The sequence below is a fragment of the Triticum urartu genome, chromosome 1A, assembly GCF_056163025.1.
Source record: "Triticum urartu cultivar PI428250 chromosome 1A, HENAU_Tu73, whole genome shotgun sequence".
Lineage (NCBI taxonomy): Eukaryota > Viridiplantae > Streptophyta > Magnoliopsida > Poales > Poaceae > Triticum > Triticum urartu.
The window spans coordinates 296,565,791-296,589,035 of record NC_141873.1 but is presented as its reverse complement, the minus strand read 5'-3'; the positions used below and the strand labels follow the sequence as shown (position 1 = coordinate 296,589,035).

Below are 23,245 nucleotides of genomic sequence, written 5' to 3'. Positions count from 1 at the left end.
CGAGGAGAAGTACAAGGTGGTCGGGCTCGACCTCGAGTACACCCGCCAAGATGTGCGTGCGCCACCATGTCCTCATCTACCACTACTGCCTGGCTACAAGGTCTTGCGAGCACATCGCTAGGTTTGTCAAAAGCCCTCACTATATATTTGCTACGGTGAACATCACCAACGATGTAAAGGCGCTCGAGAATTCGAGCATCGCCTGCCAAAATCTTGTTGACATCTAGGGCCAATATAAGATATAAGGCAGCAAGGAGCATGAGAAGGACTCACTGGTTCACCTCGCCGAGGCCATCATCGACCCCTACTACAGAGACATGAATGATTCATGCAACAAGGACAAGCGTGTCTGGCACTCGGCCTGGATGGAGAAACTCGACAAAGCTCACATCGTGTATGCGGCCAAGGAGGCGTACACGAGCTACGACATGTACAGGCGGATCATTGACATGAGGAAGTGCCTCCTTCCCCAAAATAGCCAGTGATCCAGCCGGAAGCAGAGCAATGGCAAGCGTCGTCACAGCAATAAGTAGATGATTAGATCCTCATTTCTCCTACTTTAGTATGCATGTAATTGCTTACTTTGGTGTGTGGAAATGTTATATGTGTAGTCACTTGTATAATTAAGGACAGTAAAACCGAGCCTAAACCAAGCTCTCCCAGCGATCAGCATTTTTGGTCGTCCGTTTTCGTGATCTGGACGTTTCTGGCTGTCAGATCTGATTTGTGCGCCACGTCTGCCGTTTCCTGGCCCGACTGTCCTAGGGGATGCTACTCCAGTGGAAAAATCCGTGTGTCCTGGTTGATTGGGCCTGTGCGCGCGGCCCAACTATCTGATCAGTCCACTGTCCTGCCGATCCATCCTCTCCCCTCCCCTCCTCCTGACCTTCTGCAGCCGCAATTGATTCAGGTCGTTCCTCTTCCCTACCCTCTAGCGACGCCGCCGACGGCAACACGGCACTTGTCCGGCTACAGCGCCACCAGAAGTGGCCTCCGAGGAGCCAGTTGATCCACCTATGAGGTAGAAAGGTTGGACGGTGCCATGCCGCCACCCGCAGATGTCTACCTCCGGCCGACCCCCGCCTCACGAAGCTCATCGTCTTGATCCGCCTGCTCCTAATCCGGATGATATCGTGCCTCTGACCCTTCCAGCCACCTTAATTGCATGTTCCCCATCTATCAGTTTGATGTTGATTTCTTCTCTTCCTTCCCGATCTTGCGTTCTGTATGTTCCCATCTGTTCGTTCTATGGTGAACCTGATCTGCTGGTTTAAGGTGCGAGCGCTTACTCTTCAGTTTCTGGATCCGGTTTCAGGTGTGAGCACTTAATATTCAGCGAGTAGCATGGCCCTCCTGAAGTCATCCCGATTTGATGTGGTTTTGGTTGTACCACGTTCCTGCAGGAGTTTCGATCTGCTGGGTAACCAATCTTCAGTTTCTGGATCCATTCATGATGTGTCACGCACCGGCGACGCTTAATACAAGTGTGACTTTGTATTTTCCTCTGTACAAGAATCTGCAACCTTCCTACTCCAGCAGCTGAACCTCTAGTAGCATGGTTCATGGCAAGGTTACCCTCTATCCACATTTGTTTCTTTCATGTACGAGTCCTTCCACCAAATGATTACATGTTCTAATATCCCCCAATCAATATTTTGTGCAGGCGGTGTTCATACTGATTTGGTCAACTAATTTGGGTAAAACTTGGAGGCTGGTTTTGGCATATTGATTTGGGATTTCTTTACTTTAATCTCCGATGGCTGCTGGACAGTTTATTACTACGACATTTGAGGAATTCTTCAGTTTTGAATCTCTGGTGGATAGCGGCTTTTAATTTTCTTCTATAATTCTCTATTTGTTGATCTGATTTCCAGCATGCTCCAAGTAAAATGGATCTTTGCGTTCAATCGATTATCTCAGGTACATACTTGCCTTCAGGTTATGATGTTGTAGAAGTATAACTTCTAGAAACTTTTGTGATGTTTCCCTTTGTGGTGCTTCAGGTTATAAAGTAAAAGCAGTATCTTTTGTTGTCTCGCCTTTTTATTGTTCAATATTTAGACTGTAAACTTAACTATGTCTCTTATTTTGTGAAATAGTATTATCAATTACTATCCTGCTAATCTTACAAGGTCACACAAATGCAACATTTAGTTGGACAAATTATGCAAAGTACGGGATAAAAAACAATACTCATACTGATATAATCGAGATCACGCAGTGAAGGTTTTCTCTTAAAATAGTGAGGGTTAATCTAACATTTGTAAAGACGGGTAATAATGACTTTTCCTAGATGGTGTAGTAATGTCATGGTCCCTTTGATGACATACATATTTGTTCTTTGCTGTGAACTTACAAGAACTGGAAAAATCAACCTATTTATTCAAATTTCAAAAGCATGGAATTGTTTTTCCTTTCTTTTTGTATACTTCTCCTGATGTTTTGATGACAAGCACTTATTGCTAATCTGCATTTCATGATTACATGTTTTTTGGCTGATAGTATTATTAAACCTTTAAAACAATTTTTTTACTTGATATAATGGTTTGTAATGGTCTGCTGCTCAATATAATTGCTGGTATACAATAGATAAAACTATACTTTCACCAATTTATCATCCCTTTATAATATATTTATTACTACAGATTATGAAACAAAACAAATCAGTGCATCAGCGAGGACTAGGGTTATCAAATGATGAGTTGATAAACTGCCAATAAGATGTGAAATCAAGAACCAAGTGTTTCGTATGATGGGCAAGAACAACGAGCTAGGCTAAAAAATAGGGAAAACGAAGATCAAACAAGTTGATGGGTGTTTATGATTTCAGTTTAAGGCTGATTGTACATCAACTTTAGAGCTGTATTTTTACCTTACAACCTGATGCTGTTGCTAAAACTTGCAGCTGGTTAGAATAAGATTTTTGTGTCTGATCTTGCAACTGCAGTACACACATTACGCTGCTAAAACAAGTGCCGGTGCTCTGTTTTGCTAACCTGAATATTCAGTTTGTTGTCCTTAAACCCAAGCAACTTATTTTGTTGTACTCCCTCAGTTCCATAAAATAAGACGTTATTACATTCAATATGCTTGCATATTGTATGTAATAGCGCCTTATATTAGCATATTGAATGTAATAATGTCTTATATTATGGACGAAGAGAGTATTTAACATCCATATTTCATTTCATCATATATTTACGAATTTCCTACCATTATACCGAAGAAATGCATGGGCGCGGCAAAGCGCGCTAACAATGATTTAGTTGTATGCTTAATTTGGTTATGCAATACTGTATTTTTAAGTATATATGTTGATGCTCTGTAGATAGAGCATAGATGTTGTGCGGACAGAGAAAATCACATCGCACACGGACTAAACAATGGAACCCGTCGGTGATGTTTTCATCAATCACTCACAATTGTATACCAGCAATCGTTTGCTCACAACACACATAGCTTGTTAGCAGTAATCATCTACGTTGTTATCGGTCTTCACACACATTTCCGATTACAGACTTGTTTGCCGCGTATCACACACATCTTGTTAGTTTGAACCGTTTTTGTTCTCATGTCTCGACGCAAACAGTTCATCCGATTGAACCGCATGACGTATATCGCACACACCTTGATCTGGCTGACAGTTTTTTTTTTGTGTTGCCTAATCACAAACAGTTTATCCGAGTGAACCGTATGTTGTATATTGCACACATCTTTATCTGGCTATCCGTTTCTTTTGTTCCTCCTCATCGCAAACAGTTAATTGAGCTGAACTGTAAGCCCTGCATCGCACATGCAACTACAATCTGAACCGTATTTGATGCATCCTCCATCGCAAATGTTTTGCACATTTTTGATGGTTTTTTTACACCATCGTTTGCGATTATTGCATTGTACATAGTTTTGTCGAAGTGTCTCTAATCGTAGTGTCGCGTTAGCAGCATCCTGCAATAGTGATAGTGTTCAATGATATAATTTTTGGTGATGTGCATAAACATTTGTTAGTTAAATATTTGATCAAAATTTGGTACAAATTACAAAGGGGGGCAATAAACCAGGACGGAGGTAGTACTTCAATGACACACGGTTCCCAAAATTGGAACCGTGTGTAATGACTTTCATTTTGCCTGTTACGTCAATCACACACGGTTGGCTCTAGCAAACCGTTGCCTCCGAAACTCTTTGTGGGACAGAAAACCCTCACCATCCAATTAAAAAAAAAAGAAAACCCTCACCATCCCCATGTCACAAAAACCCTCGCCCCGCCCGCCACCCCCTCCGGTCCCCCTTCACACCTGCACAAGCTCCTCCGCGTCATGGAAATATCTACTATTCGAATCGCCTTTCAGGATAAATTGGGGGTTAGCAAGTTGGTACCATATGAGTTCCTCTCCACGCAACAGCCTAGCTATCTATGCATTCAAATGACTCTTGATCCCCATTTCATGCTCAGATAGAGGTCTAACCTCCGCCAAAGCTTCTAAATCATCAATGATAGATGAAAGACGAAGCTTCTCTAACATGCTCCTCCGCACGCCCCACGTCTTCAAGACCGCCTGCATCATCGCCGTCTCATTTGTGTAGTTCTCCTCGTCGGACGAGCCGTCAGACGACTCAACATAGTTCTTGTATATGTACTCCAAATCAGATTCCATTGCTTGAAAGAAGAAGGGACAAATTTTCTAGCTTCAACAATGCATCGAACAAGTGTCGGGGCATGGTGAGTATAGTAGTAGTGGATGGTACCTAGCGAGGCGGTCGGAGGAGAGAAGTTGAACAACGACTTAGGAGAAGCGGGGTAGAGCCTGACTGGAACGCTGGAGATGACGAAGACGTAAAGTTCCCGCAGGGGTGTGGCGTAGAGGCCGGGGTGGTGGAGCGACGACGAAGGTAGGGGAGAAAAAAGAAATAAGAGAAAATGAGGAGGATGGAGGCGCGGGGTCCGGAAGGGTTTTTGGGTGGGCTGAGGGTGTCAGAGTCCTGCGTGGCTCATGTCCGGACTCTCGCAAGGCCCCACGTTTGTCTCGGGTTTGCCGAAAAAAGTACGTCCAGACCGCTCAGTGGACCTATACAGACCCGCATTGGATGGCAAACCGTGTCCAGACAACGCGGCCCAGACGTATGCGGATGGTTTGAGGGTCCACCTTGGCGATGCACTTATATGGCAATATAACAACCTCAATAAGAAAAGCTCATCATAACTTTTAGGGTTGGCATATCTGATAAACGTTGGCCACGAGAGATGGCATTTGCGAATGTTAGTCTGGCAGTTTCAATGTATTTAGAGAACTTGGGTGGTTCGCAAAACTGCAATGGTATTTCTTTAATTTTGAGTGTAAAAAAGTCATCCAAATTGCACCGTAGGATCAAGATCGTGTGGCAGGTAGGGCGTTCACTAACAGTTTCTCATTGGCAAATGTTCACTAGTTACTATTTTCACATTTTTTATCCACCACTCATCCATCAAAACCAAACACATACTTGGCTATCTCCAACCACCTATCACCCTACTCAACCAACCAGAAAAGGAAAAGTGCTCAAATGAACCAGCTGATCCACACAACGCGTAAATCACCTCGTCCTATCGACGTTTGTCCCACGTGGGCCCCAAATGCACATACGCCTTATTCTTTTCCCTTTCCCTTTTATTCTACCTTCGTCCTCACCTCACATTTTTTTCTTCCATCATGAATCCATCTCCTTCCACCTCGCCTCGTGATTCCGTCTTTTTTGCCTTCGCAACCCTGCTGCGAGCGGAGGCGTGCTGTGAGCCCCGAGTAGTGGAGTTGGGAGCATGTCCGCCGGAGTTAGGGAGTGCTCGATCTTGTTAATGCCGTGACCAATGGGAGCACCACCGCTTCGTTGTCGGAGGTGCAATGAAGCACCGCCGGCTTCCGTCGCTGCGATGAAGCTACGACGAGCCGTCGGTGTTGCATTGGAGCACCGTTACGCCGGTGTGGCGCTGCAATGAAGCATCACCGGCTTTTCGTCGATGTTGCGACAGGTTGCGATGGAGCGCCGCTGACTTGTTTTTTTTTTTTTTTGCTTCGATGCGGCTAGGGGTGATGGGATGAGGGCGATGCGCCATGCATTGACTGATCCAATATCTGTGAAGGGACGAATCCGATGGCTCACGACGCGACTAATTTAATCAATCGGTTGATCCGTATGGAAAAGGAGGCTATCCCTTGTGAGGCGGGGATATCCACACCCATTCAAACCTAACCCCCGAACCAAACGGACCCTAGTTTTTTTTAAACAAAACCAAACGGACCGCATAGATTGTGGGCCTTTCAGGTGCTGCCGAGCCCAAGCCTGATTAGCCACGGTCCATTCAAAGATTCCGCTCTGTCTAATTTTCTCTTCATCCGTTGGCTGCTTCTCTCTCGCGACGCCCGTCCGGCCCCGTTCGCCTCACAAAACCCTAGGCCACACTCTACTCCCATGGCGACGCCGGAGGTGGTCGCCTCCGACGCTGCCAACCCGCAGCCGGATGAGCCATCTCGGGCTGAGGAAGCTGCCCCAGTGGCGGAACCAGAGGAAGCATCCGATCTTGGCGCCGTTGCGGCGGCCCCAGCGGTGGAAGAGGTGGCAGCTGGGGATGCCCCGCCCGCTACCACTCCTACCTCCACCTCCACCTCGAGTGCCGCAGTGCTACCGCCGCCTGCTTCCCCTGCCTCGGCTGCCGCTCCAGGGCCGCCGCCGCCGCGGCCGCAGTTCGCTGGCTCGCCGGCGTACATGGCGCCTCCGGCGTCGTCTCCGGCGCCCGCGTTCTCTTACAACGTTCTGCCCAGGGCGCCGCCCTCGCAGCATATGGGCAGCGGTTTGGCCCACCAGCAGCTAGCTTCCGCTCCGGTAGAGTATCAGTATCCTATCCCTTTCTTCAGCTTATATGCTTATAACCTAACTATTAACAGACGTTCATTTAAGAAAATTGTTTCTCTCATGCATTTTGGTGTATGATCCGCATAGGTAATGCTATAACTTTGTTCAAAGGATACATGGTGCTAGCATTGCCGGGGAATATATTTTGGTTAGTGACTTAGTTCTGATGATAGGTGCTGAGCCGCAGATATATGATGCAATTTTTGATTGCAGAAGCCTGTCCCTTGTATTGTTTATGTAGGGACACTCTGAACTTAGTAATTTCAAACTGATATATAATCCTACTTTAGTCCTCCTGCCAAGAGGTTCATATATCACTCCGGTAAAAAAACGATAATTTGTTTGTTTCTGTTAGCTTCAACATGAATGCCTAGTTCATGCTTTTGTCAAATAAATTGTTCTTTTAGGTGTATGTTACTATGTTGCAATTATCTTGAAACTTTGTTGTTATGCCTGCTGCACTGTTTTTGACCTTCATTTGGTAAAACATTCTTTGGCTTGATTTTTCATCTGACAGAAAACACAGATAGGTTACCTTTCTCTATCACGGTCCACGGACGTCTGACGTGAACCTTTGCATAAAGAATTCTGAAATTTTCATATGAATGCCTAGAAGCCTATTCAATCAGTAATAAACCTGCTGCATGTTTCATTTCTGTAGCCTTCATGATTAGTCAACTGAAAATTCTTAATGGAACTAAACGTACATGGCTTTGCATCCTGCTTCTGCAACATTTAATAAAGGAGTAAAAGAAATTTGACTATTGACACCTATATTTATGATCGCTGCAAAACAACTCAACGATGTTCAAGTTAGATTATCATAACTAGTATTCTTACCATTCTTCCTTTCCAGGCTCTGATGGCTCGTCCAATGCCTCCAGCGGCTCTCCAGCCACCAGCTCCACGGCAGTATTTTGGGAACAGGCCTTCTTTCTCATATAATGTAGTCTCACATGCCAATGCTAGCCTGCCTACTGGTCAGCAGTTTCAACTTGACACTGTAATTTCTCATGGCTTTATTATTACTAGCATTACTATTGTTCTTGTTATTAGTTTTTAATGAACCGATCCTCTTCTGTAACGCACTAACACTTAATGCCACCTTTTCTTTCAGAGGACAAACCATGCTGTCCAAGTCCCTATGTTTGCTCCACCAGCATCCTTGCAACCTCCTGCTCCTGGGCAATTGCCTCGCCCAGGTGCACCATTCCCTGGACCTATGGCACCAAATCCTCCTGCATCTATTCGGTTGCCATTTCCAGTGCCACCCAGGATGCCCAATATTCTTTATGGTGCAAACCCACAACAGGCACAGTCCTGACCCCCGAGCCCTCCAGCTTTTTTTTAGCACTGCATGCTTCGATTGGCTTGCTGCCATATGCTTGAATCTTGTCAATGAGGCACTAATATTTTTTTTGAATTATTACAGGGTAACCTGGATGTTGGTGCTTCCAAGTCGGATGCCCCAAGTGCCCCAGAGGTAAGTCCCCATACAGTGCAGTCACTGCCACCTCGTCCTGAGGGATTTGGGGCTGTTGGGGGTTCTGCACCTGGACAACGTCCTTCAAACTTGTCAACTCCACCAAGCCTCCTTCAGAGGCCTACAGGTCCAGCCCCATCTTTGCCTCAAACATCACCATCAGGTGCTGCACCAGGTGCTGTTCCACGGGCAACTCAGCAACAGTTTTATCCATCCTATCCTTCAGCCCCATCCTATCCTTCAGCGCCTGGTAATCCACCTCAACCTTTATGGGGATATCCTCCACAACCTACTGGCTTTCAGCAGGCTCCCTTCCATTCATATCCACCGGGCTCTCTTGGACCTCTTGGTACACCAATGGTTGGAACTTCTTCTGTGACTACATCCTTGCCCAACATCCAACCACCAGGCATTACAACTGGTGATCCCAAAGAACAACCATCCGTAAATCCAGGATCTGTGCAGTCCATTCATACTTCAGTTGAACAACATCCAACAGGTATTCTTTTTACTGGAGCTGATGTTCGTGTTGAGTCTTGGTGTTCCTGTTAATTCTCCAGTTCTTATGATTTATGTGTAATGCTGAAGGGCTGGAGGACAGAAGTATGGCCGGAGTTCAGGATTCAGATGCATGGTCTGCACACAAAACAGAAGCCGGTGTTTTATATTATTACAATGCCTTGACAGGGGAATCAACTTATCAAAGACCACCTGGTTATAAGGGGGAGGTAGTTGCACCGAAGAATAGCTTTATCAAGTAATATAACTTCATTCTAGTCTGTGACATGGCAATTTAGCACCACAATGTAACTAACTCATTTTTCCTGTTCTGCTATAGCTCGAGAAGGTTGCAGCTCAACCAGTTCCAGCTTCTTGGTATGTCGTGCAACTGCTCATTTTACCCTGTGCTACTTTGGCTAATTTATGTTGGCATATGAGGGTTGTAAGAACCTTCTTGAATTTGATCAGACCCACTTCTATACTCTTAGGCGTTTTACAAAACATCTTGTACCTACAATTTCCTGTGGATGATAATGTGCACAGCAACTAATTATAAGGTCTTGTTAAATGTGGGACGATCGGTAAATAGTATAAAGTATAAACCACAAAATGCAATTATGAGTAGTGTAAAAGACCAGCCTGCTCTTGGTTACATTTTGATATTGGCGCCACAAGGCAGGATATTTTAGTTTTCTTGTATTATCTGGCATGATTTCACATGTTCTATTTGTTGTATTCCAGCTCAATATGATTGCAGTATTATACAGCGAAATATCAATGTTTGAGATGTTGTTGAACAACTTTTCCTGTCCATCTAGATTGGTAACATACTACCCAACAACAACAACAACAACAACAACAACAACAACAACAACAAAGCCTTTAGTCCCAAACAAGTGGGGGTAGGCTAGAGGTGAAACCCATAAGATCTCGCAACCAACTCATGGTTCTGGCACATGGATAGCAAAGCTTCCATGCACCCCTGTCCATGGCTCGTACCATACTACCCATCTAAGATATTATCATAAATGCACTTTTGCATGTCAGGACCAACCCTATGTAGGCCCTGCAAGGAATATATGAATTTGTGCAGACTGCTGTAATAATTGAGTGGCTTTCTAGTGTGTTCCAAACATGCATGTAAATTTCTGGAAGCTGCCATTGTTATGAATGTCTTTATCCACTTTGGTCTTTTGCTCTTCACCTGAATAAACATGCCAATTTGTTTTTCTGTGCATGCCCACAAATAGTGTTTCATGGACCTTACATTTTGTCACTTTGTCAGGGACAAAATTGCTGGCACAGACTGGAGCATAGTAACTACAAGTGATGGAAAGAAATATTACTATGACAATAAACAAAAGGTATGTGCTTGATGATGGTTTTGAAGCTCAGCACATATACTACATTGGGTTGGTGGGGTAGCCTTTCAGTATCGCATGAATTTGTTATAGTATATGGCTTAATTCTGATGCTGAACAGGTTAGCAGCTGGCAACTTCCGCCGGAGGTGGCTGAACTCAACAAGAATGCTGATTCTGGCAACTTGAAAGGAAGTTCAACTTCACTGCAGGATGCTGGCACAGTAGCAAATAAGGGAGAGGCGAGTGGTGAAATAAGTACTCCTGCCTTACAGACAGGTGGCCGTGATTCGTTGCCACTTCGGCAAACAGTTGCCCCTGCATCGCCTTCTGCTTTGGATTTGATAAAGAAGAAATTGCAGGACGCTGGTGCTTTCAGTGTGTCCTCTCCTCTTGCTACTCCATCATCTAGTGCATCCGAGTTGAATGGATCTAAACCAGCTGATGGTGCACCTAAGGAACAGCAAGGTTCAAAAAATGGTGAGAAATCAAAGGATAACAATGGCAATGAAAATATGTCAGATTCCTCTTCAGATTCAGATGATGAGGAACATGGACCAAGTAAAGAGGATTGTATTCGTGAGTTTAAGGTAATTTTCATGATGTTATTTTGAATTTCAGAATAGATGTCGAGGGAGCTTTTTTCTCCTCCACAAGATTTGGTTTTCCCTGAAATGCTAGTTTAAGACAATGAACTTTGATGCCTTTTCAATTCGTTTGTATTATGTAACCATATGCTATTTCATGGTTTTTTTGGCAAGGCGAAATTTTGTCTACTTTATGTTATTCGGAACCAAGATAACTGAATGCAAATTGTTTATTTATGAAATTTGCTGATTTTTGTTGGTGCTGTGAAGTAATAACATGACATGGGTTCATTTTAAACTTTCACAGAAAATGCTAAAGGAACGAGGAGTAGCACCATTTTCAAAGTGGGAGAAGGAACTGCCAAAAATAGTATTCGATTCACGATTTAAGGTTTGTGAAATTGGTCATTATAGCCTTTCATGAGATCTTTATGGTTTGCCAAGTTTGTGACCGTACTCCTGCTTCCATAGTATCATTTGTGGCCAACAGGGACACTTCCTCTCCATGTAGAATTTTTCATAGTTGATTTCTACTTGTATGGGTGCATTATCTTTCTTCCAAGTAGTTTATGTGTAGAGTTATGATTGCCGAGTGCTATAGTAGTATGAAAGAGGAGAGCTCCCGCATAGCGCACAAAGAGAAGTTTTGATTCAGATGGTTTTCATTGAAATACTAGAAACTTCTAAATGGACTGTTGGATTTTCTGCATGACTGAATACTGAGAATAACATTACACCTAACCGTTTATATGCTTTTCTGTTTATTCTTGGCCGAAGGCCAGAGCGAGCCTGAACATATCTTGACTTATCATTTGTCACAAGGATAACAAAGTGAATGCTGACCAATGATCTCAAGGATCTTTTTGTTTCTTTGTTCCTTCTGCACCAGGTGTTCCCTTTCAAGGCAGTGATATAGTTTCCTAATCCTATCAAAATAAATAACCGTAGCTATCCAACTTGGTTCAAGTTTCAATGATGCAAAGTCAGTGCCTTCTTTCTGTAATTGAATTGATACTGTAATTGGTGGTTATGTCTGTAGATTTACTGTGATTGCAGTTAAAGGTAAACTCTAAAGTGTCCTTATGAGTATCTGCTGTTCAAGGCTAACTCCTGTCCTTCGAACTGGAAAAAAACTGACGAACCTAGTTCATTGTGATCTGTGTTCAAATTACAGCGATTACTCATTCAGAGAATCTGTGTTCTGTGTGCTTGTGGTTCTGGTTTATCTTTAAGTAGCTTCTGTGTTACTACTTTTGGTTGTGGTAACCTCTTCTTTAGAGCCATAACAATAAGTTTACTCGAATCAGGAAAGATTCTGCATAAGTAACTAAATTCAGGAGCTCAATGCTGCACAGCATAGCAAATGCCAAACTGCCCATTTATGCTCTGTTTTTCTAATCCTGGTTATGTTGTATTTGTATCCAAGGCTCCAAGCAAAACCTCATGTTGGAGTACAACAATTATGATTAGCTGATTGCTACACTGTATGTTCAGAACACTAAATTTGCCCTTTTCCAAAGTAGGCCCTAAATTGTATTTCTTCCTGCTTAAGTAGAAGTACTGATTACTTGGCATACATGAAATACATGAAACTTACTTTATAATGCTTATTACTGTAGTAAGGCGCTCCCTCTGTTCCATAATTCTTGTCATATTTTAGTTCGACAAGAATTATGGAACGGAGGGAGTACAATATATTTTCTTTTGGTTTGCCTGCTGCTACTATTAGCTTTACAGCAGTAATTCTATATTCAAATGATACTAACTTTAGATTGCCCCACTACAGGCTATTCCAAGTCACTCGACTAGACGGGCTATATTTGACCACTTTGTTCGGACACGTGCTGACGAGGAACGAAAAGAGAAGAGAGCTGCTCAGAAGGCTGCCGTTGAGGCATATAAACAGCTATTAGAAGAAGCATCTGAGGTTCACTAATTGCTATTAATTCATTTTACAAGTTACTTGAGGTTTTCCTTTAAATTAGGGCATCCGATGGCTGCTTATTTTTGCAACTGCTGCTTTCTTGAATGTCATGCCTTAATACATACATTGCAGGGCATCGATTCAAAACCAGGTTACCAGGATTTCGAAAGAAAATGGGGTGCTGACCCAAGATTTGTAGCCTTGGATAAAAAAGAAAGGGAGGCTCTTTTCAAGGAGAAGTATGGCCGCCTATTGAATTTCAGTTTCATCTTTCAAATCAAACCATTGGGTTATCAACATTTACTTGACACATTTTCAAATGTTTGAGCAGGGTGAGGGCTCTTGAAGAGAAAGTTCAATCAGCGCGAAATGCTGTCATAACTGACTTCAAATCAATGCTTCGAGAATGTAAAGATATAATCCCAACTAGCCGTTGGACCAAAGTAAGTTCCTTGTACTCATTTCACTACATATCTCGTGTCAAGATTAAATAACAAAGAAGGCACATCTGATTTATGTAAAGATAATATGATAATCTGCCTTGTGATGATATTCTGTTACGTGCACTTACATATTAGTATAGACATTTGTATTTGTATTGCAATAAAAGAAGTCAGTTATTTTGTGCTCTCATCATTTTTTCTTCTTTTACCACACTAAGAAAAAAAATACGTTATGGTGATGAAGATAGTCTATATTATTATCTTTCTTCTCTGTGTGAAGATAGTCTTATTCCCGTGTTTTCCTTGAGGCAGCGACTGGTCAGTAAGCAATTTGAGAGATGGGTATGTTATAATAATAATATGCCTAAATCAAAGCATTTGCTCATAAGTTGCACAGTACATGTTCACATATTTGGATTAAATATGACTTGAACACAATCAATAAGGCTGTACGGCGAACACTGCATAGGCTCAATCAGTCCCTCATAAAGGGAATGTTGGTTGGGGGCTAGAAAATTGCTTCATCAAGATGTGATGAATTCTGGCAGAAACCAAATAGTAGTCCCTGCGTCCCATAATGTAAGACGTTTTTTGAAACTACACTAGTATAAAAAAACGTCCTATGTTATGGGAAGGAGGGAGTAATGTTTAACAATGCATCATTTTTGAACAACCGCCCATCTCCACAATATACCCCATCTTTCTTCCTTGGGTTACTCGCCAGCAGCAGCAGGGTCAGGCTTTGCATCTGAAGGCATCTACAACCAGGCACAGATGTGCACGGCTTTCTCTGTGTCTATCGCCGCTTGGACGCTCTTCCCTGTACTACCCTACCCACGCGACCCCAAAGGCTTCCGATATTGACAGAAATGGCAGCTGCAGATCGATGAACCGTCAACGAAAATTTGAGTATCGCTCCTCGTTTGTGAAACAAAAGAACAGTGAGAGGTATAGGTAATATGGTGTGAAGCGGCGGTTTGAGGGTTTAGCACATGATTAGACGCGAAAGTTAGTGGAGTGACACGACAGTTCCAGTGGAGACAGTAGTTGGCTATGTTTGGAATGACGTGGATCCAGGATTTTTTTAGTTGGATCCAGGATGAGGAATCAATTTTAGATTAAAGAGAGATTATTTCATTTTGTTATCTTCTAATATTGACAGCAGTAATGGGTTCGTTCTCCTATTGTGAAACTTAAATTATTATGTACTCATGATATTTTGTACTCCCTCCGGTCCTTTTTAGTCTGCATATAAGTTTTGTCCAAAGTCAAAGCATCTCTACTTTGACCAAATTTTTAGAAAAAAGTATCAACATTCATATTGTCAAATTAATATTATTGGATTCATTATGAAATGTAGATTCATAGTATATATATTTGGTATTGTATATGTTGATATTTTTTAATATAAATTTGGTCAAAGTTTACAAAGTTTGACTTGATACAACTCTAATATGCGGAGTAAAAAGGACCGGAGGGAGTAACACATTTGTGTAACTTGTCGATTTGCCCATTTCTTCTGGAAAGTTGAAACTTACCAATAGACCAAGTCAAACAGCTGCCTCTGAGGCTCTGACATAGGGAGCCGTATTGTCTAGTGAAAGTTTGTGATTTAAAGTTGTCATTTTGATGCCTTTTTTCTAGTTACCATTACCACTAACCGGTAATCATCTGGATGTGCTTTACCGAAGTATGATCGTCTGTTTGATACGTTAGCCATATATCTTCACATGGACAGGTTTCATCTTTCCGGCGTTTACATTGACATGGCATGACATCACTGTGTTTAGCTGGTGTGAACCAATTGTGACCCTACAATAGTCCCTTCCCTTCTGAACTTCACATAAAACAGCCGATTGTTTACTTGGGTCAAACTTGTATAGTGTTGTAGGAGTATGTGATTTTGATCTGTCAATTTTATGTAATTTTGATCTGTCATTTCTTTCATGGATCATACTACTGCATACAGGTGAAAGAAAATTTCCGGAGTGATCCAAGGTACAAAGCTGTAAAGCACGAAGAGAGAGAGAATGCTTTTAATGAATACATAGCAGAACTTAAATCAGCTGAACGGGAAGTGGAGCAAGCTGCAAAGGCCAAAGTGGATGAACAAGTATGTCAACTTAGCTGATGAACTGTACGATGCTTTATTTATCGCGTGTGGTTTCACACATACTGTGGTATGCATTGTTAGGCCAAATTAAGGGAGAGGGAACGCGAAACTCGCAAAAGGAAAGAAAGGGAAGAGCAGGAAATGGAGAGAGTAAAATTGAAGATCCGAAGAAAAGATGCCACGTCTTCGTATCAGGCTTTGCTTGTTGAAACTATAAAAGATCCAAAGGTGATTTGGTTGACTTATTTATTCTTTATTTAACTGTACATGCTTCTTGGTCTTAAGTACTTCCCCTGTAAAGAAATATAAGAGCATTTAGATCACCACTACTTTGGTGATCTAAATGCTCTTATATTTCGTTACAGAGGGAGAACTTGTCATAGTACTTTTTTTACGTTCAGCCGATCTGTTTCTTTTGCTCCTTAAGTGACTTCCTTTTGATATATTAGGATACACTCACTTTTGATTATTGGCATGTTGCCTCTTTGCAAAATATAAACTGACATTAACTATGTTGTTTTCGTTCCATAGGCATCATGGACTGAATCCAAACCAAAACTTGAGAAGGATCCGCAAGGTCGTGCTGTAAATCCGGACTTAGGCCAAGGTGAGGCCGAGAAGTTATTCCGTGAACATGTCAAGGACTTATATGAGGTATATTCCTACTATGGTGGTCCTTTGTAGCTACTGTAATAAAAATTCTAACTGTCTGGTATGCTAGCTGCTTGCTTATTGTGTCTGCTTCTTGGGCTCTGAGTCTGTTGGCCTGTTCCAATCATTTTCTTTGACAGAGGAATTTGCCAAAATATTCAGCAGATTCACATGAACTATTGTATGGAAGTCTTTATGGATGGTATTATCTCATGTATTTATGTTTGAGCTTCAATGCTTGGGTCACTGCTACTTCAATATATCCTCTTTGTTTAAGCAGACGTGGCAGCATTTTGGCCGCGATATGTATCATCTGAGCTTACATGCTCAAATTATGGTATGCTTTTGACCTGACCTGATGTTCCTATAACTTCCCCGCAGCGTTGTCGCCGTGACTTCAGGGCACTTCTGTCTGAGGCGATTGCCCCAGACGCAGCAACTCGGACGACGGAAGGAGGAAAGACTGTGGTTATCTCTTGGAGCGAAGCAAAAGACCTTCTAAGATCTGATCCAAGGTACAGCAAAGTGGCAAGCAAAGATCGAGAGTCAATGTGGCGACGATATGCGGATGATATGGTGAGAAAGCTCAAACAGCCGGACACGGAGAAACCGGATACCAATGCCAGACAACAACAACGACAACAACAACGCAGGTCCTCTGATCCGCCGAGGCGGAGGTAACTTTTAGAAATACATCCACTTGTGTACCTCCCTGGTTATTCCTCTTGTCGGGTTGTTCAGGACCCCTTGTCTGTGTAACAAAATGGCCTTGAGTTATCATCACCAGTTTTGATGGCAAGAGCTCAACTGTTCCGTAACCCCCTTCCTGGTGCCATTTTATGCTGCCATGTCACATTGTTGGCTGTTGTGATATGAATATCTTCAGTTTTTTTGGTTTTGAAAGAATAATGTTTCTAAAGTTGATGAAATACATTGAGTTGTCTTCCCAAAATAATGCCATGTTAATGTGCCATTTCGTTTCACTTGAAGCAAAGTGTTGGCCTGCTCTTGCCAAGGAGCCTGAGCCAGCAGACTTCACCTGTAACCATGCACCTGCACCATAAGCAACAAACGAAGCATAGATCAAGAGCAGTAAGGGGTTTTAAAACAAAAACGACGAGGAAACTGTTTATTTTACTTCACACGTGAATTCATAAAACCACACGAAGAGAGAAGAAATATGCACCAACTTCAGGAAATACCCATGGGCCATGATCTCATTCTCATGTTTGTATTCCTCAAACATTTTGGTCGAACAATAGCTCATCTAATAGAAAGTTTAAATAAGCGCATAATTAGCAACTAAACAAATAATAAAGAAAATTTAAATAAACCATCATGAGCTATTCCTTTGTTCCAAATATCATTTTGAACAGAAAAACCACTCTACCAATCACTGTGATTCATGCACGGAATGAAATGGATCGTCGGCTGTCAAAACATCTGAAATTCATAACCCCACTGCTCAGATTTAAAACAACGACGATCAATCTAATACGGTTCTTATTTAAGTTCAATTTTAGTTTTTTTAAAAACAATTTCAGGTTAACCAAAATGGTAGTATGAGGCCTTCATAGTTTTTTTTTTTTTTTTTTTTTTGCGAAATGGACTAGTGCTACAGGCAGACTGTAGCAATTGTGCAAGCTTCCGCAGCAGAAAGGGGAAGTGCCCTCAAACTCAAGGCCCAAACCCTCGCAAACCCCGTGCTCGCTCACCAATCACCATGGCGTCCCTCCTGCGCCGCCGCCACCCCCACCCCTCCGCCGTCTCCGCCCACCTCCTCCGCCGCCTCTCCGCGCTCCCGGACGTCGATCCTTCGCCCGCCCCCGCCCCCGCCACCGCCCGCGCGGCGGCCCGCGCCTCCATCATCGATCTCCAGCTCGCCGTCCGCGCGGAGACCAACCCGGACCGCGTCCACTCCCTCGTCGCCTCCGCGCTCTCCAGCCCCGACTACCACCGCCTCCACACCTCGCGTGACCTCTTCTCCCTCGCCGCCTCCCGCCTCGACCGCCTGCACCGCCCCGACCTCGCCGCCTCCCTCCTCGACCAGCTCCTCGCCTCCGCCCCGGTCACCCCCGGCCTCCTCGCGCGCGCCCTCTCCCTCTTCCCGGGCCCGGACGACGCCGTCCGTGCCTTCTCCTCCTCCGCCCCCGCCGCCCGCTCCGATGTCTCCCTCTCCGCCCTCCTCTCCGCGCTTCTCCGCGCGGGCCGCATCGACGACCTCAAGTCAACCTTCAAATCCGCCGAGTCCTCGCTCGGCGTCGCCCCTGGCCGCGCCTCCCACAACGTGCTCCTCCACGCTCTGGTCAAGAGCTCTGAGCTCCCCGCCGCCCGCAAGCTGCTCAATGAAATGGCCAAGAAGAAGTTTAAGCATCGCCCGCCCGCGGACATCATATCCTACAATACTCTCCTCGCTGGGTTCTCCGAGCAGGACGATGCCGAGGAGTTTGAGAAGCTGCTCAAGGAAATCAATGAGAACAAGCTGGAGCCAAATGTCGTCACGTACAATTGCCGGATGCGGTGGTTTGCAAGGAAGGGGGAAACCTTCAAGGGCGAGGAGCTGCTCGATGTGATGGAGTCAAAAGGCATGCTGCCCAATTACGTTACTTACAATGCGCTTGTGCAGGGGTACTGCAAGGAGGGGAATGTCGGGGCCGCCATGCGAGTATTCAAGAGGATGAAGGTGATGAAGAGGCGGGAGGGGAGGAGTGACTTGGGAGTGTCGGTGCACTCGCAGACATATGTCCTGCTGTTTAAGAGTTTGGTCGAGAAGGAAAGGCTTGATGATGCACTGTGGCTTTGTAACAGCTGCTTTGCAATGAAGGCAGCCCCATCATTTGAGGCTGTCAAGGGTTTAGTCGAGGGGTTGGTGAAGGGAGGGAGGTCTGCAGAGGCGAAGGGTGTTGTTGCCAAGATGAACTTTCTTGTGAAAGGGGATGCTAAAGTTGCTTGGGAGAAGATTGCTGGTGAATTATCTCTTGAAGAGGGAGCACCAAGTTCAGATCCATGATTTGTTGGAGGCATGCAAGTCAGTTCTGATTTATTCAAGTGTTTTGGCCTTTGAATAACGTTGATGAAGAAGAAGGGCATTCACATGGGTTCTAGTATTGTCTTCATGTTATCATGGGCCTATCTTTCAAGGTCCAATAGTTAGATCAGAGTGTAATGTCTCTATAAGGCAGAATGGTCAGCGCCATTTCATAATCCCTTTTCTGTAAGAGCTTCTTCTATTTTGTTGCCTTTTGGTAATACTTAAAAAGATATTACATTTGTTGAAGTGCTAAGGGAATCATGATACTATCTACTATCTATCACTGTAACCGTTTGTTTAGTGTAATTCAGAATAGTTTTATGATAATGGTATGTTTCAAGCCTCAGTTGTTCTGCTTCGTTTTCCTTCTGAGAGGAAGGTTCTGTACCAGTACTAGTTTGGTCATGCACTTGTACATTGTACAACCAGCACAGATTAAAAAAAAATCACAGCTTATACAGTCTTGGGAACAAACTCGAGTAACTGACATTGTTTGATAATTGATAGCATAAAGCATAAAATTACAAAGTACTGAGTATGTAGTGAACAGAAATCATCAAGACGCTATGCTTATGATATTCTTACAGTATATAATTATAGTCGCGAATTGCTATCCTTACACTGTATAATTATAATTGTGAAATGCTACCGTGCCATGTAAAGCTTGTTTGTGACCTTTCCATATATCTGGTAGTAACCTACTTGGATCTCCTTCAATTTCAGTTAATGCCCCGAACTAGCAGTCCTTCAAATGTGATGCCTGGGCCAAAAGCCAAGATCAATCCCCACTCTTCCCTTATTGCCCCTTTCTTCAATTCATCCCTCAAATACTCCAGCACATAGAAGACTGTGTTACTGCTCACATTCCCATAGTTCATCAGGGCCTTTCTACTGATCTTGAGTTTATCTGGCTCAAGTTGAAGACAAACCTCCAGCCTGTTCAATATTGCTGGTCCACCGGGATGCACAGCCCAAAATACATCATTGAACTCCTTTATCCCAACCTTGTCCATGAGTATCCTGCAGAAGCCTTCTATGCGGCTTTCAATCTTTTCAGGCAAATCACGCCCCAGTTTGAAGTTAATCCCTTCCTCTGAGATTTTGCCATCAATTACCTTGTCTGTCCCTGGTAGGAACTCCTGGGTTGAGAACTCAAGCTCCAAGAAAGGATCCTCTTCTGCTTTGATAGGGCTTGCTCCAATAATTGCAGCTGATGCACCATCACCAAACAGAGCAGCACCAACAAGGTCATAAGGACGATCAGGGCTTGGCGGCCGGAAGCCCAACACAGTTGTCTCCGCCGCTATTACAAGGACACGGCTCCCTGGGTTGTTCTCTGCAATGTCCTTGGCAGTGCGGAGGGCGGCAGCACCACCTGAGCAGCCAAGGAAGAGAAGGGATGTGCGCACTGTGTTTGGAGAGAGGCCAAGACGGGTTGCCAGGAAAAGATCACCCCCTGGGAGGCGAAGCTCGCTGGAGGAGATGTAGACCAGGTGGGTAATATCAGCTGCCGGACGGCCCCACTCACCAAGGGCGGCACGAGCTGCAGCAGCACCAAGTTCAAGCACCGCGGCATTGCAGATGTCAAGCCGTGGCGTCAATGTTGGAGTGCCTTCTGTCTTCAATTCTGGGTGTTCATCCAGGAGCTCCTTCGACATGACAGTGTACCTTGTCCTCACTGTTGTGGTCTTGCCTGTCAAATCAAATCACAGGGGAACCATTATACATACATTGGAGGGACTGATGCAAATTACTACTCCCTCAATTCGGAAATAAGTGTTGTGGGTTTAGTTCAAATTTGAACTAAAACCACGTCACTTATTTCCAAACGGAGGGAATACATAACAAATAAGTATAGTTTATAGTTTGTGATTATGTACTATTAACTCTTATTTGCTTAGCCCTCACCACAAACAGAAGGACAAAAACAAATGGTGTTCTAGTGTTCTTTTTTGAGGGGGTGTCCTAGTGTTTCTCCTAGAGCAAAAAATAAGTACAATTGGAGAGTAATAATTCTAGTTGTGCATGCATGTTGTTTCTAGGTGGATTTTTTTTGGAGCGGTCAATGACTGTAGGCGAGTTTTCCTACAGTCTTTTCTTGTGGAATTTTGTTTCTAGGTGGAATTTTGTTGTGTTTCTCATCACACTAATTCCATTTTACACAATTTATGTACTCTATAAAATAGGTTAGGTACTGCTGATTTTCTTAAGCTAAACTGTAACTGGGATTTAGTAATAATGACCATGTTAACATTTTATTTACCGAGTGGAGATTTGTCGCACTTTGCACCTATGATAACTGACAGTTATACTAAAGCATGGTAGATTCTGTAAACTAAGATGCTGCAACCAAATGGCAGTATTACTACAACTCACTAGTGTCAATGATCTCTTTACGGAGAATCAACTATTTTTGTTTTCGAAGTCGACAGAGAACAACTATTGTTGCCAACTTAAAACTCTCAGCCCGGGAAGCTGTTATATGTAAAACTACAAATGACATGAAGGAAGGGAACTCACAGAGGCGTTCGAGCTTGGCCCTGGTGGCGGGATCGTCGCAGCTGGTGTCCTGGAGGTAGGTCTCCACGAGCTTCTCCTGGGGTAGAACTTGTTCAGGGAGTCCCTTGCCGAGCGCGAGCAGCTTGGCCTTGCCCCCCAAGCCTTGGCTTCTGCCGTCGCCGCCTCCGCCAATGCTCCCGACTCCACCAAGGCCAGACATCGCTGCCTCACAGTCGCTCCTTGCTTCCTTCCGCTTCAGGTTTACAAGTTCTCCGCTCCTGTGATTTCGCTGTGTGCATGATGGGTGCTCCGCTTTAATAGGGGATGCTCGCCATGGGGCTGTTTGGGTTCAGGCTTGCAGGGAGCGGGTTGTTTGGTGTTAGGCCTGAGGGAACGACGGCATGAGTGTAAACTGAAAAGGATGGTAGGTTGTGGATTGGTCATCTGGTTTTCTTCCAGTTTTTGTGGAAGGGCGGCTCGGCGAAGGTTCGTTCTTCACACCCCCTTCTTTGGCTCGCCCATAGTTTTTGCCCATCTATTCGGTGTGATCTTTTTTCATGTGACCCGTGCCCTGTTGTAAAAATGTCTCGTGCTTGTTTGTTTACCTGAAACGTGGTTGATGCTGGAGTCTGTGGGCAGGCAGACACACTTGCTCGTGAAATGTGGTTACAGTTTGTTACTAGTATGAGCAGTGACTCTTCACTTCTCTTCGGTGGGTATACTGTTTCTTGGAAATTGTCAGTTTTCAACATCACTACAAGGTTGTTCTGGAGCTGAAACCTGGAGGTTCTCTTCTGTTGCTGCTTGTGCCTGGGACGCCTAATACGCGGTCTGCGCGCAACTTGTGCCACCGTGCCAGGATTGTTATATGCACACACTCGGCGCCCAACTCAAGCCCGCGCCTGCGGGCGCGCGACACGGCTCCCTGGCTCCGACGATCCTTGCCCACACCGTGCGTGCGCTCTCTAGACGGCCTGTACCAAGCGGCACGGCTAGCATTGGCTTCAAAAACTGCCCAAGACGAGGTAGAATTGTTCGGTCACTCCCAACATCGCCACCTGTTTGACTGCAGCTGCATGCTTCCGTTTCTTATCTTTGGCGATACTCTGTATACTCGTCGTGAGCATCTGTTGCACACAGCAGTCTTCTACAGACAATGCGTAGCCTCACATCGCCGGTTTGCTCGACATGACCAGGACGAGGCCCGGTTGTGGGTGAAGAACAGGGGCTGTCGGACTAAACATGCTACTCCCGGGGATGTCTAGCTTCTTCTTCTTCTTCTTTTTTGAGAGAGAGAGGCTCCCACGGTATGCTTTACTGGTTGCAAAACATGATTACATCGTTCACAAGATATAAGTAAGGCAATAAAAAGCTAGGTGGTTCATCAACCCAAGTACAAGTAATTCTAGAAATATGGAGTTGACAGGGTGGAAGGAGAAATCCTTATGAACACCTACGAGAGACTGGAATGACAAATATTTAAATTGACGAAGTTACCACAAGCATCTCGTGGTCAATGGAAACTTCATCTCCCGTCGCAAAAATGCTTGGAATAAATTTAGAAAAAATTGACATTCATACCAAGTCAGACAGTAGAACCTGAATGGATTGATTCCTTAATAAGGTCAGCACGATACATATAGCTCCCGCTTGCGCAGGAACAGAGGAAGGATCCTTTCATGAGTGGGTTGATTCCTTAAAATTCTAAAATCAACCAAGAGTTCCGAAAGAAATCCTAAAGTTTTAAGATACGGGTCTGCTTCTCCTC

At 44.1% G+C, this 23,245-nt stretch overlaps 3 protein-coding genes across 6 annotated transcripts; 2 read left to right on the top strand and 1 right to left on the bottom strand.

Moving 5' to 3' along the window:
• Positions 1 to 835: 835 nt before the first annotated feature.
• PRP40C (pre-mRNA-processing protein 40C) lies at positions 836 to 16,920 on the top strand. 4 transcript variants are annotated; one of them, XM_048672548.2, is made up of 18 exons: positions 836 to 1,315; positions 1,404 to 1,570; positions 1,664 to 1,920; positions 7,742 to 7,888; positions 8,003 to 8,197; positions 8,318 to 8,867; positions 8,957 to 9,096; positions 9,207 to 9,244; positions 10,155 to 10,233; positions 10,352 to 10,819; positions 11,124 to 11,207; positions 12,603 to 12,743; positions 12,873 to 12,979; positions 13,072 to 13,183; positions 15,153 to 15,296; positions 15,378 to 15,524; positions 15,828 to 15,950; positions 16,329 to 16,920. In XM_048672548.2, the coding sequence occupies exons 3-18, from the start codon at positions 1,876 to 1,878 to the stop codon at positions 16,626 to 16,628; spliced, it is 2,820 nt and encodes a 939-aa protein (XP_048528505.2). In that variant the 5' UTR covers positions 836 to 1,315; positions 1,404 to 1,570; positions 1,664 to 1,875; the 3' UTR covers positions 16,629 to 16,920. The 4 variants fall into 4 exon arrangements, with proteins under 4 accessions (XP_048528505.2, XP_048528517.2, XP_048528499.2 ...); XM_048672560.2 differs by lacking the exons at positions 836 to 1,315; positions 1,404 to 1,570 and having other exon boundaries at positions 7,742 to 7,865; XM_048672542.2 differs by lacking the exons at positions 836 to 1,315; positions 1,404 to 1,570; positions 1,664 to 1,920 and adding an exon at positions 6,335 to 6,855.
• Positions 16,921 to 17,614: 694 nt separating this feature from the next.
• On the top strand, positions 17,615 to 19,224 carry LOC125532833 (uncharacterized). Its single transcript, XM_087519079.1, has one exon. The coding sequence runs from the start codon at positions 17,671 to 17,673 to the stop codon at positions 18,955 to 18,957; it is 1,287 nt and encodes a 428-aa protein (XP_087375205.1). The 5' UTR covers positions 17,615 to 17,670; the 3' UTR covers positions 18,958 to 19,224.
• A 227-nt stretch (positions 19,225 to 19,451) lies between these two features.
• LOC125507984 (type III polyketide synthase 21) lies at positions 19,452 to 22,420 on the bottom strand. The gene is made up of 2 exons (XM_048672532.2): positions 21,499 to 22,420; positions 19,452 to 20,671 (listed from the first exon to the last, which is right to left on the bottom strand). The coding sequence occupies exons 1-2, from the start codon at positions 21,695 to 21,697 to the stop codon at positions 19,698 to 19,700; spliced, it is 1,173 nt and encodes a 390-aa protein (XP_048528489.1). The 5' UTR covers positions 21,698 to 22,420; the 3' UTR covers positions 19,452 to 19,697.
• Between the last annotated feature and the right edge of the window lie 825 nt (positions 22,421 to 23,245).

Coding starts and splice junctions, on each gene's coding strand:
- LOC125507984 (XM_048672532.2), bottom strand. CDS start 21,697: ATGTCTGGCCTTGGTGGAGTCGGGAGCATTGGCGGAGGCGGCGACGGC. Junction 20,672..21,498: donor GGCCAAGCTCGAACGCCTCT/GTGAGTTCCCTT, acceptor TTGATTTGACAG/GCAAGACCACAACAGTGAGG.
- LOC125532833 (XM_087519079.1), top strand. CDS start 17,671: ATGGCGTCCCTCCTGCGCCGCCGCCACCCCCACCCCTCCGCCGTCTCC.
- PRP40C (XM_048672542.2), top strand. CDS start 6,445: ATGGCGACGCCGGAGGTGGTCGCCTCCGACGCTGCCAACCCGCAGCCG. Junction 9,245..10,154: donor CAACCAGTTCCAGCTTCTTG/GTATGTCGTGCA, acceptor TCACTTTGTCAG/GGACAAAATTGCTGGCACAG. Junction 11,208..12,602: donor TATTCGATTCACGATTTAAG/GTTTGTGAAATT, acceptor GCCCCACTACAG/GCTATTCCAAGTCACTCGAC.